The sequence below is a fragment of the Cucurbita moschata genome, unplaced genomic scaffold, assembly GCF_002738365.1.
Source record: "Cucurbita moschata cultivar Rifu unplaced genomic scaffold, Cmos_1.0 Cmo_Scf00017, whole genome shotgun sequence".
NCBI classification, from domain to species: Eukaryota; Viridiplantae; Streptophyta; class Magnoliopsida; order Cucurbitales; family Cucurbitaceae; genus Cucurbita; species Cucurbita moschata.
Window position 1 is genome coordinate 3,155,838 of NW_019268533.1, and position 13,579 is coordinate 3,169,416.

Consider the following 13,579-nt stretch of genomic DNA (forward strand, 5'->3'; position numbering starts at 1 on the left):
TATATATATATATATATATATATATATATATATATATATATATATATATATATATATATATATATATATACTAAAAATTGGTAAAAATAACAATAAATAGAAACAAATCAATTATTGGATGAATTTTAGAGTAACTGAAAAAGGTATAAGCTGGTGTCAATTGTCGAAAGAAAGGAGAAGAAGATTCCAATAATCGCGGGCCTCCACACGATAACCTCCAAACTCCCTCGATCATTGTATGAATGCGACGACGATCTTTCTTGGCTGCTTCGATCGGTTGCTCCATTTAGGTATTCCACTCTCTTCGTTTTGATTTTTTTTAGAAGTGATCACAATTTTGCATCGGTTTTTTTTTTTTTTTTTTTTTTCTGTTCTTTTTCACAATTTCTTCACTTCGTTTGTTTGTTTGATTTCCAATCCACTCGAGAATAGCAATGCGTTTTGTTTCTCATTCGTTAGTGATGGAATTTTAGTTGCTGAACATGATCTTGTCGATCAACATTTTCGCGGGCTTTGATTTTATCATTCGATGTGATTTATATGGGATTATCATAGATGAAGAGGATTCACGTTCTTCTTCGATGTGATTTATGTGGATTATCAGAGATTTGAACTTCTATGTGGTGGCCGGGAACTGGCTGAGCTACTCACAAAAGATTCATAACTGCTTCTTTTCTGATTTATTATTAATTTTTTGTAGGTTAAAATAGTTGACCATTTTGATTGTAATGTCCATGAGTTGGTTTATGTAATATATATTTTTCTTTCTTTTCTTTGTTCTTTGTTTTAATGTATGTAGGAATCTCTTTATCAATTCAGTATCTGTTTGGGTTTACAGGGATGTTAGGCTTTTTTGTTTTTTTGGAGTTGCTATCATGAGGAAAAGGTGTTTTGAAAGTTTACAATTTCGATTTTATGTTTAGCCATTTCGGTGAAAAGGAATAAGAAGATTTTCAGGAACATGTTAGAATTTTCAAAATGTTTTGGATTGAATTCTAAACACATAAAGCCTTTTTTTCTTTGAGATTTTAGTATTATCCCATGATCTCGATTGCTTTTGTCGTTCTAATTACCTTGTTCAATATGTTTACACGGATTTTATGAATATAACGTTGAATTTGCTTTAGTATAAATGTAGAGTCGAATTGTTTGGTTCTTTTATGTTCAGATTTTGCTTTCTGTCACTCTTTTCATCATGATTCATGTCGTGAATGACTCGTTCTTGGCATTGATCTTAGTGTATTATTAATGTCTGAGGTCAAATTGGAAGACTCTTAGAAATATTGTAATAAAAATTGTGGGAAGATTTGGTGTTGCATATAGAACTTAGTTCTCACCATCCCTGGATTAGGATCTTGTTGCTTGCAGCACCCTGAGCTCGTGGTATATACACCTTTTGAAGTATCTTTATGTCCTCTGTCTTTGGCTGTAAAAATAATGCAACAATCTCTACACTGTTGGACATTTGTTATACTTGTATTGAAATATGTGATAATATGTTATAAATTTGCGTTATAATTCATGCTTTCAAGCACTGCAGAGGGTATCCATCAGCTCGTGTTATCCTCATGGGTCATTGTTTGGAATCCAAACACAAAAAAGATATGAAGGCATTAAAGGTTGTTTTGCAATATCAATAAAAAATTACAATATCAGCAGCCTTCTCCCTCTCCTAAAGTGTGAGATTCCACATCGGTTGGGGAGGAGAACGAAACATTCTTTATAAGGGTGTGGAAACCTCTCCCTAGCAGACGTTTCAAAAACCTTGAGGGGAATCCCGAAAGAGAAAGTCTAAAGAGGAAAATATCTACTGGCAGTGGGTTTGGGCCATTACAAATCGTATCAGAGCCAGACACCGAGCGATGTGCCCGCGAAGAGGCTAAGCCCCGAAGGGGGTGGACACGAGGCGATGTGCCAACAAGGACGCTGGGCCTCGAAGGGGGGTGGATTGTGAGATCTCACATCTATGGGGAAGGAGAACAAAACATTCTTTATAAAGGTGTGGAAATCTCTCCCTAGCAAACACGTTTCAAAAACCAAACCTTGAGGGGAAGCCCAAAGAGGACAATATCGGCTAGCGGTGAGCTTGACCCATTACACAAAGTCCCACAATGGACAATCCTCACCAAAATGATCCTCCTCTTAAGGTGCCCCAACTCCCCTTATTTATTCATAACGAATACACCACTATTTAATTATCACTATGTCCTTACTACTATTCTACTAACATTCTCCTGGTGGCGAGGGCTTAGGATGCTTAGACGTACTTTCCAGGGTCCTATTCTAAAGATCCTAAAGTTATATAATCTTATAATTTAAAACTCTTGCTGTCTTTTAGAATTGGTCTTAGTGTATACAAAGCCTCGCCATGGATTAGCGGAGAGTGTGCTATGAGCAGGGTGCCCTTTTCAGTTTTCAGAAAAGAAAACAAAGGGAAAATGTACTGTAGCTTTTGTTGATGTAACAGGTAAAAAATTGTTTCAGTTTAGCTTAGTATTTGATGTTCTTGTATTGTTTTTAGTAAAATTTAGATGTAATCTTGTTAATTTTAACGAAATTATGTCTTATTTACTTAATAAGCATCACGCGCCCACCTAATCTTAGTATTTGATGTCCTCGTATTGGTTTTATTAGTTTCATAATACTAATAAAACTAGGTTGGGTGTAGGGGGTCGATCTTTATTTTCTTACTCAGGTAAGTCCACCGCTAGTAGATATTGACCTCTATAGGCTTTCCTTTTCGGGCTTCTCCTCAAAGTTTTTAAAACGAGTATGCTAGGGAGAGGTTTCCACACCCTTATAAAGAATGTTTCGTTCTCCTCCCCAACTAATGTGGGATTTCACAATTTTATAAGGGTGTGAAAACCTCTCCCTAGCATACTCGTTTTAAAAGCTTTGAGGGAAAGCCAAAAAGGAAAAACCCATAGAAGATGATATCGGCTAGCGATGGACTTGATTGTTACAACCTAGGTCAGGTCATCTATCTTTTTTGCCTTCGTGATGCTGGTTTGGATGGTGTTTGTTTGGGGACCTTAGTGCAACAACAAAGGGCCGATATTTTTGACTTCATCAAAAGAGTGCAATCAAGCACATGTTATTATGTCATTAAAAAATTTCTAATTACCGAGGAAGAATCAGAAGAACAATACAGATCACAGGGATCTGAATTCCACTCCACTGCTGTACGGGTCAGTTTTGGATTTCATACTGTCAACCATTTCAATACTAGTATGATATATAGGACATAGAAAATTCTTGGAATTTTTATTTCAAAAATTTTAGACTAATAGGTGCTGTGAGATTCGGGGCGTGGATTGTGAGATCCGAGATCCCACGTCGTTTTAAAAACTTTGAAGGAAAACTCGAAAGACAAAGTCCAAAGAGGACTATATCTGCTAGCAGTAAGCTTAACCTGTTATTATTGGTACTCTTTCTTCACACTCTAATGGTTTGATTTGTTGGTTGGTTTCAGGATCCATACTTAAAAACAATGTCTTCTTTGGAAATTTATGAAGAATCCAATCCAGAATGTTACTGTGGAGTGCCTGCAAAACTGACAATGTCCAAACAGGATGTCTCATATAAGCATATACAGACTTAAGGAACTCAGTACTTAGTTTACCTCGACTCCTTTATATTTATGTCCTGAACACTGGCCGTAATGTGGTTTCTTTCATTGGGCTAACGAACCCGAGCCATCTGATGATCGACTCGTCAATGAACTAAACTTGATCCGCAATGTGTGTATTCGTCTACAAGAAAGATTTGACGAAATCAAAGAGGAACGCACCAATGAGACAGCAGAATGGGAAAGGGAAAAGGCTGAGCTAACGTTGATCAACACTGTCATGCCGTTTCAAGTCCCAAGTTTCGTTTGAAAGGTTAAAGGTTTTCAACGTTAAAGATAGTTTGAAGAGTAATATTGTAACTTTTGAAATACTCGACAGGTATCGTTAAAGACAGGTATCTTACCAGAAATTACAAGAACAGAGCTGTGCACAAAGGTGGAACAGAACTACTGTTGAACTTTTGAGTCCGACAATAAGTGAGCTATTAACAGACTATGCTTGCACGATGAAAGCATATGCCTTTTGTTTTATGGCAACTTGCAAACTAAGTGTGAAGGTCCCTTGTGATGTAGGCATTGATTATGATACTAGCAAGCGAGTTTTAACCGTTCTTAGTGGTTGATAATGTTAATTATGAGATCGGGCAACGAGATATTTCTTTTAAGGGTGTGGAAACCTTTTTGTAGTAGATGCGTTTTAAAATTGTGAGGTTGACGACAATACGCAACGAGCCAAAGCGGACAATATCTACTAGTGGTGGATTTTGAATGTTACACTACTAATATAATAATTTGCTCTTAAAAGTCAAACACGATGTACTAAGATCCTTTCATTTAGCAGCATCTTAGGATGACATAGCTTTCAAGGTTCAAACGAAGAAAGGCTTACAGTGGATACCTAGGCACCTAGAGACGAGGAAGGGCGTAGTAAGCGACGAAATGCTTCGGGGAGTTGAAAATAAGCGTAGATCCGAAGATTTTCAAATAGGTCAACCTTTCAAACTGCAGCTGAATTCATGGGCAGGCAAGAAACAACCTGGTGAACTGAAACGGAAAAGTAAAGAAAAATGTAAGCATTTCATTATCCTTTCAACAAATTTAAGATTGAAGTATAGATCGCACAACTCTACTTTCTCGAATTACGAAGATCGGTTTGTTATATGCAGTAAGCCGTTGTTGTTGCCTTTGGCTTACATTCCCATGTAACACCTATTTCAATTTCTCAAATCTTGCTCTCAAAACTCTCTTTCTAAATCTCTCTGCCCTCGTTTTCTAAAACTTTCTTCTTGAACCGGGGCCGGGGCCAGAGGCTCAAGCATACGTCGCTTGGCCATAAGCGACGCAAGAACAAATAAGCTTAACTCACTTGTTGCTGAGAAGTGAGTGTCGCGCAATCGCAAGTCTGCTGCCATCAAAGTACGATTTTTTTTTTTAATTATATTACGAAACTTTTTCTTCAATATAATTTTTTATAATGATTCCTCTTGAGAAATTTGGAACTTGTCTTGTCAATATCTAGACACTCGCTAGAATTGTTGGCGAAGAAAACTATTAACGTGGATCTCTCTGCTCCATGAACTATTTAGAGTTGACATTAAATAGGTCACAAAAGACGAAGTCGATTTCTACCCGTGCACAACACAAAGTGGATTGAACTTTTAGAGAACATTTTGTGCACATATTTTTTTGTCGCTAAGACAATGACAAGATAAGCCAGAAAAAAGGAAAGAAATAGACGAAATTGAGTCGGAATTTGAGTTAGTGATTGAGATTTTTTTTTCTTTTATCGAAGTTCCTTCTAGAGATTTGGGTATGGAAATTCTTTAAATCGATATGATTTTCAAAACTAAATAATAGAATATAGATGAAGATAAGAACGTAATCTTGATGTCATCTAGGTCGTATATCCAATGTTTTTTATCAAAAGAGTCTAGAAGTTCCTCACGAGTAAGAATATGAAAGGTTTCTCAAACCCTAATCTCGCTCTCCAAATTCATGTGTGGGTGTAGCAACCCTACAAGAGATTACGATCGAGATTCGAACAATCTATCATCTTATACTATACGAGCTATAAGATATTTATGTTCTTAGAACGTCTTAATTAGGGTTTCTCAATATATATATATATTAATTAAGGAGTGCAAACCATCTACAAATAATCTAACGGTCAACAATTGAGGGCACAGGATAACTATCGTACACCGGCAGCACAATATCTCGAAAGAGAATTTCTGAATGCCGCGAAACTAAAACCGACGTGAAGTCCCAACACCGTTAGCATCCTCAAAACAGTCACAGCGTAGAATCTGAGAAGACGATGGCTTGGCCTTTCTCCGACGCTAATGTCCACCGCCCGCTCTTCATCTTCCCGGTTAACTTCATCGGCTCTTCAACTCCTGCCGCCGCCGGTCCCTGCTCCTCGGCGCCTGCCGGCCCGCTAATTCTCTGCGGCTTCCAGGTTCCCTTCGCCAAAACCCGCTATCATTGCTTCTTTGTGTTGCTTAACTGAAAACGCTATCCACGAATGTTTTCACTTGGCGCCTGGTTGTTCCGTTACCTTTTTTCATGGTTTATTGATACTTAACTGGCTGAGAATTATTTTTGCAGATTTGGAATCTTGAGAATTTTTTCTTTTGTTTTGTAGTTTAATTAGCTGATAAAAAATTGGAGAGAATAATCAGAGCACAGATGTATTCGATATACGGATGGTTCTTGTTTATAGATTTGTTGGCCTTCCATTTCATAATTTAACGCTTGTTTTTTTGCGGTTACTTGTAGAAAGTAGATGAAAAAGGAAGTGGACCACTTCTACTCTCTTTTCCTGCATCATGACCCCGGAATATATTATTGACTGGAACTGTTTGCATATGATATGAGGAAATTGGCATCAGAATCTCAAACGTGGAAAGTTATTTTACTGTAAAATTGTAAGTGTGTGCCTTCCTTAAACTTAGTGTTGTGTCTATAATAATCTACGAACTCTTAACTGTGTCTAATAAGAATTTGGATTTAGGTCTTTGATTTGTCAATTTTGTGTTTAATAAAACTCCAATTTACTAACTTCTTGATACAAAATTGAAAGTTTAAAGACATGTAATGTATTGTTTTAAATTGTACAACCTATGTCCAAAACTTGATATATACCACAAACTTGTAACTCTACGTTTATTTGGCATTATTTATTTTTGGCTCTATTCCATATTGGACATCTTTCTTTCTTTGTCGTATATGATATGTGTTTTTCCAATTTATTCATATGAAGAAGATATCATTTCTCTATTCTCTAGGTAATAATGGATGTCGCTGAATTTTTGGGTGATCTGTTTGATATTATATGTAATTCTGTGTTTCTTCTTTCGTTTACTGTTTTTTTTTTCTTCTTCTTCATACTCTAGGAGATTGGGAGAATTGGGATGAATACAATCCTTTATGCCAACTTGTAGCATGACAGCAACTCCCTGCCTGACATCCACCTCACTGTCAATGTTAGGGCTTTTTACGAGCTGTCTCATGGTACCTTCTGCCGTCCCTGTCAATATCGCTAGTGGTTGCTTTGTGAGTCTTGCTTGTTCTAGGACACATTATATGCACAGTCAGTAGATTTTCACTCTCTTATTGTTATTTATCTGTGGCCTAGATCCTAGGGTCGCATTTCAATAGTTACGTTTGCACAACAATGGTTTCTGTTTATGGAATGGAAGGTAAAATTAGTCAAGAACACCAAGTCTAGGTGATTAGTTTCTTCCGCAGATTGCATTTGTGTTTGGTTGATAAGATCTTAAGAAGGATTTGGAAATAAATTGAGAAGCGGGAGTGGGGAAGATGGATTGTGCTCAAGGATATTCACTCATCCTGAGCTGGAGACTGATACAACGTTGTCGATTTTTTTGTCCTCTTGTGCTTTTGATTTTGAATAATACATTGGATCCTAGTATTTTCCAACTTATATTTAGACTGGGAACCAGGAAATGAATTGAGAAGCGGGAGTGGGGAAGATGGATTGTGCTGAAGGATATTCACTCATCCTGAGCTGGAGTGTGATACAATGTTGTCGATTTTTTTTGTCCTGTTGTGCTTTTGATTTTGAATAATACATTGGATCCTAGTATTTTCCAACTTATATTTAGACTGGGAACCAGGAAATCTAGCTGCTGGATCCTTGATGGCGATTGGCAGATAGGTTGCAATGCTAGTGTTAACTTATAGACAAATTTAAATAGTATTTTGTGCCATCATAATTTTGAGAATATAAACATAATGATTCAAGCAATGGAAATGGAGTGAAAACTTTTGGACCACTTAGAAAGTGTCTTTTTTTTCTTTCCTTTTTTATGGGAGGTTCTCGAAGTTGTCTTTAAAAATTACCTTTTAGACTAAATTTGAACTATGAGTTGTATGTGCAATTTTCCATACATCTTAAACTCCTTTAATTTAATGGAATTTATTTTGCCACACGTTTTCTATTTGCTGTGAGTTTCTCCACTTTAATATTTTGGATCAGACTTGCAGAAGGATAAGTCATAATAAATGCTAGTAAAATTGGAAAATGTGATCATGTAAAGAAATTGCTAGAGATATCGGCTACCTCAACTCAACTAGAAGTTTCTGCATTTTCGTATTATTGCCTCATTCTCTGTTTAGATAAAATAGTGAGAATGTCGTGCTTTTATCGCTTACTTATAACCGAACATTGTGTGTAATTCTTTTCTCCATTTGGCTGATAAATCATGACATCACGTTAGGTGTTAGGTGTTAGGTGTCTGTTTCATGGGTTCAATCAATATCGTTACCTTGTATTTTGGCAGAGAAACACTTGGAAGATAAAGTGATGACTTTGTTTGTTAACTTTTTTTATTGCTTCTCACAGCTGCCGTTGGCCCTTTCAGGTACTTAAGTTAAATGGGATTAAACATGGCCATGTGCGGCAATACGCGGGCGCAGGGGACTCGTGAAGAGTTGTTACTTCAGGAACTAATGCTTTGGAAATACGATAAAAGCGTTCTTAATTATATTATTGATCAGAGCAGGGATTAAAGCATTTGCTAGATTCTTGTGTCATCTAGCTGTTGCTTCTCATTCATCATTACTTACTATGTCATCATTGATTTACTATTGAAAAAAGAATTAAAAAAAAAAAATTGTTTTCCGAAGTCAATCAAACAGCCATCGAGAATTGGATGGATGTTAAATTTGAATTTGCGCTAACACTTGCTAATTTGCAGAGGTTGACCAGGTTGCAAGGAAACTTTGGTCTCAGTAGCCTTCTGAACTTTTGGATCCGCCGACACTTTATTCCCACGTCATTATGTGAGTATTGCTGATGTTTGTTGAATTCCAAATTGAAACTTTATTCTTCTTCTTTTTGGATGGGAAAAAAACGTATATTAACAAAAGGCCCTACAAAAAGGGCAGATAAAATGTCAAATGAGATTACGTAGAAGACTCCTAATTGGCAAAATATTTGCTGCATCAAGTCACCATTACAAAAATCCTTTGGTAAGGGACACCAAGTAGATGAGAAATCTAACTGGATCCTAGAAAAATTCATCCCGACCACTTGAAATTCATGGATTTCTCTTAAAATCTAGATCCACTGCTACATTAGTTTAGATGGTTCTGCCCATTGAAACAAATCCTCACCCTACAATTCCGGAGAACATACCAGCCAATATCCAAAATTTGGAGGAGCTTATTCTAGCACAAGGCTGCAAACCGGCAGTGGATAAAAGAGATGGGACTAATCCTCTTCATCCTTAACCAACTAGGGAGATAACATGCTAGTTCGGCAACCTCTTTTGAACTCTACAACAAGTTCTCAACCTTTTTAAACAAAGACCCTAAGAAAAGCTCACTCCTTAGGAACATCACCTTCCAAATGAGACGGCCTACCAAACTGCAAGCTTGTAACAATCACGAGCTCCCATCAAACCAGTGTGCAAAAAAGGATAGAAGTTTCTGGTTGCAATTACAGGAGAATAGACCAGGTGTGGGGAAGAGTTTCTGTGATTTGTTAGTTCTAAACCGGCTGCATGGTGATTATCCCTTGAAAACTAGTTAGATAAAAATGGAGTTGGGTAATTATCGTAGAGTTAAAAACACTGATTAGACAGTCGGTATCAAAAGGTGAATGAGATTGCCAGACAGAAATCTCATTCTCTCGAAGCAAATATTAGTTTTGTTCGACGGAGTGGGTTTTCTTGTGGATGGAAATATTAGATCGTACATAAGTTTTTGTTGAGAAAGAGAGAATCCTCTAATGGATTCCCTTACTATTACAGGAAAGTGGGAATTTGTAGCCCTGAGAGGTCATTCTATCAAAAGCCAAAGGTCAATAGAATAAGTGGTTTCATAATGCTTCTCCAACTGTGTTTTCACAGGGTCTACCATTATATATATTGTCTTGAAAAAGGAAAAAGAAAGCTTAGCTACGCACCAGAAACTAAGATTTCTTATTATTTGATGTGAAGTTTATATTGGATTAAGAATATTAATAGGTAAACATATTTAGTAAGCTGAGTTGTTTCAAAGAATTCTTATTTAAGAAAAGGGGAACTGAGGGAAGGTGTCGAAGTTGTATCTCGATATGGACCTGTATGGCTACTGATTATTCCCTGCGTTGATGATTATAAATAAGCCTAAGGTCCTAAAGTGAAATAAGTGCCTTAGATCCCAAATCCAATCAAATCAGTGACAGGACAATCATTTGGATGAGTTATTGGTAACTGTTGAACTGGCTGATAATGTAGTATAGTGGCTTCTTGTCTTGTAGTGTTTTATCTTGGTGATGCCCATTTTTCACCAATAATGTGCTGATGATGCAGCCAGATTGGGTAGGAATAAAGCACCAACATGAAGAAAAGCCCATTTTAACACTTCCTTATAAAGAGAAACCAAATGCATTTTAACCCTTATTCCTTCCATTGTTACTATTCTCCAATACTCTTGTCTGTAAGCCCATTTTCACCCCCAACAAAATATCAAATCAAAAAGGCACTAAGAAATACCACCACCACACCCACTTCTCAGTTGTCACTAGGATTATTGCTATGCTGCATATGACATTGGTGAAGCCTGTTTCTTTCAAGTGGGATTTTTTTAGCACTAAGTTATTCTATCAATGATAGATTTCCCCCCTTTTTTTGGTGCTATCCACACATCTTTAAATGGGGTAAAGAAAAACTGTAAATATTTGGGTATTGTCCTCTAAAACTTATTCTTGTCTTATTTTTGTTTCAGTTTATTAAATGAATTGCTTTTAAAAATAAATCATCTTTCTTACAAGTTACAGGATTGGTTAGATACTTCTTAAGAATTATGGACATGTTGTGATTGTTTCTTAAGTTTTTTTTTTTTTTTATCTTGCTTCACACGGATAGACATATTTGAGCTGAGCTCGAATTTGTTTGTATTGAATTAGCTTAGTAACCAGGTAGTGGGTTAAAATTGATAGCTTAGTCGCCCCTCCCAGCTGCCTATTTCATGCTTGATAAAACTCAAAAGATCGTTCGTATCTGTAATGATTTTGTGAGATTCTTCCACGAGAAGTTTCTAATACAATAAGCAATGCAATTTTAGAGAAAACCAATCTCTTTAGCTTCTCAAAAGCAAGACCAAAATGATTTGTTAACTTGGTGGGTAAGAATCAGAAATGGCAGGCAACTGAAACAGATTCTAAGATCATGATTTGACCATTATTGGCATATTATTTGGGATTGTCAACTGTAGGTGTTTCTGAGAGTTACTTCAAAAAGGAGACATCCATCTATAAAGTTATTGAGGCTAAGTTTGGAAAGAATATGGACAGGAGGGAAAAGATAGACAAAAGAAACCAAAGCTACAAACGTTAATTATATGATCCAATGTCTCCTCAGCACCAAGCCTGACTAAGTGGGGCAAAACCAAATAGAAAAGAAGACAAAAGCCATGTTTTGTAGGTAACAAACAACTCTCTGAGGTCTCTCTGAGGTCTGATAATCTCTCTCTTTTTCTACAGGTTCTCAACCAGACAGCCATAGCCCTGAAAAGTTATGGAAGATAGAGAAGAAGCAGCAGAACTAACAGCTACTACCCAAAAGCCAGGTGAATCAAGTCCCACAAGAATCAACAGAAATGAATCAACAGCAAATGAAAATCCTGCAAGAGGGTGGCTGAATTTGAGCTTGGGTGGGAATTTGCAGCCCTGCAATGGCACAGATGATTCTGATTCCCAGCCATTGATGAACAAGCCAAGCAGCAGTTCAGCTGCTGCAACTGCCAAGATGTTTTCATGTAACTACTGTATGAGGAAATTCTACAGCTCACAAGCATTGGGAGGCCACCAAAATGCCCACAAAAGGGAGAGGGGAGCAGCAAGAAGATACCAATTTCAAAAAATAATGGCGATGATGGGTCTGCCTCCATTAATGAATAATGCTGCTAATTTTATGGTTCGATCTTTGGGTGTAAGGCCTCATTCCCTTCTTCTGCAGAGACCAAACAGAGAACCCCTTGGCCATGGAGGATCTTCTGCAACTGTCGCAAGGTTCTACGGCGCCGCCACCTCCGCCTCCGCCTCCGCCGCTGCCGCCTGCACTTTGGAGGATGATTTCATGGACATAACTTGGCCTGGAAGCTTCCGATTGAACACACAACAGCAAACAGAGCCACCGATGAGCGAACCGCTGAAGCTTGATTTGAATTTAAAGCTTTAGTAATTGGGCGTTAATATCAACATAGTTTAGTGGTTAAGGCAGGTTGTAAGTTTGAATTTTGACCTTCCTATTTGTAATGTAAAATGTAATATATAATTTATAAGAGGTTTTATTTTTATTATCGTCATCCTATTTGTAAGGGCAAATGTAGTAAATATATATATTCTCGGGATAAATAATTGGAAGCTATTGGCGAACAGGTCCCATTTAAAAAAAAAAAAAAAAAATCTTTTAAAGAAACATTTATTAATCTAAATCACGTTTATTACTTTCCATTTTTTATAAATAACTTTTTTGAGTTGAGCTAAACTCGAATTATGTTTTGCTTGCTTAAATGTACAATTTATTATCAATGTTTTAAGGATAATTCTTTATACTTATTTGGTTTGAATGCTCAATTTTTTGAAAAAATAAATTTAATTTAGCTGTTTTCTTTTTTATATTTGTTAAACGACTCTCCGCAATGGTATGATATTGTTCACTTTGAGCGTAAACTCTCATGGCTTTGCTTTGGACCTCACTCCAATAGAGTTAATATTCCTCACTTATAAACACATGATCATTTCCTAAATTAGAGTTAATATTTCTCACTTATAAACACATGATCATTTCCTAAATTAGCGTGGACTTCCATCATCATTCAACAATATTTATCCCAATTACTCAATTGTTGATTTAATTAATGTCATTAATGTAATTTATTTAAATTAGTCAATAATTTAATTTATCTTTATATTTACTATGTTAGAAGGTGATATTGTTTTCAATTAAAAAGGGAGAGAAATTAAAAAAAGAAAAAATCTATTAATAAATTGTTATGGAGTGATCCATCAAAGTGGTTGAGCTGATTAATAAATAACCTCATTTTATCTTTGGAATGAATCATCAAACCCCCTCGGCTCATTTTGGACGTTCTTTAGTTAAAATGTGAAGCTTACAAAAGGATGATCAACTTTCTTTTGGAGAATGATTTAGTGGTTAGGTGGCTATTATTATTAGCCACTCGTCATGCTAGGATTGGCTAACACATGTTCAACCACATATTCGGCTACCATTGGCTCGGAGAACCTCGATCTAGAGTTAACGACAATGATGTCATGGTCATTTTTGTCCAAAATTATTCAAGAAATATGCGAATAAAATATTGTTCAAATTATCATATGGTGTTGCAATTCATGCTGCATTAAAGAAGAATCGAGCTATGTTAGTTATGGTGTTTGCTTCGGGTATTTTAAGACTTATTTACAGCTAATTATGATCATAAATGATAAAAGTTACACAATCTTGAAATACTAATGGAAGGCCAAAGGTTTCATTCCGA

At 36.4% G+C, this 13,579-nt stretch overlaps 2 protein-coding genes and 1 long non-coding RNA gene across 5 annotated transcripts; 2 read left to right on the forward strand and 1 right to left on the reverse strand.

Annotated features, from left to right (window-relative positions):
* The first annotated feature begins 2,847 nt into the window (after nt 1–2,847).
* LOC111455112 lies at nt 2,848–3,813 on the forward strand. Its single transcript, XM_023096651.1, has 2 exons — nt 2,848–3,188; nt 3,473–3,813. Exons 1-2 carry the CDS (start codon nt 2,931–2,933, stop codon nt 3,599–3,601), a joined length of 387 nt encoding a protein of 128 aa, XP_022952419.1. The 5' UTR covers nt 2,848–2,930; the 3' UTR covers nt 3,602–3,813.
* Nucleotides 3,814–6,945: 3,132 nt separating this feature from the next.
* Nucleotides 6,946–8,689, reverse strand: LOC111455114. Its single transcript, XR_002712542.1, has 2 exons — nt 8,459–8,689; nt 6,946–7,085 (listed from the first exon to the last, which is right to left on the reverse strand). It is a non-coding gene; the product is annotated as an uncharacterized LOC111455114 (long non-coding RNA).
* On the forward strand, nt 8,535–12,385 carry LOC111455111 (zinc finger protein 4-like). Of its 3 annotated transcripts, none has more exons than XM_023096649.1 (3): nt 8,548–8,875; nt 11,294–11,502; nt 11,562–12,385. In XM_023096649.1, the coding sequence occupies exon 3, from the start codon at nt 11,596–11,598 to the stop codon at nt 12,256–12,258; it is 663 nt and encodes a 220-aa protein (XP_022952417.1). In that variant the 5' UTR covers nt 8,548–8,875; nt 11,294–11,502; nt 11,562–11,595; the 3' UTR covers nt 12,259–12,385. The 3 variants fall into 3 exon arrangements, with proteins under 3 accessions (XP_022952416.1, XP_022952417.1, XP_022952418.1); XM_023096650.1 differs by having other exon boundaries at nt 11,294–11,498; XM_023096648.1 differs by lacking the exon at nt 11,294–11,502 and having other exon boundaries at nt 8,535–8,875.
* The last annotated feature ends 1,194 nt before the right edge of the window (nt 12,386–13,579 follow it).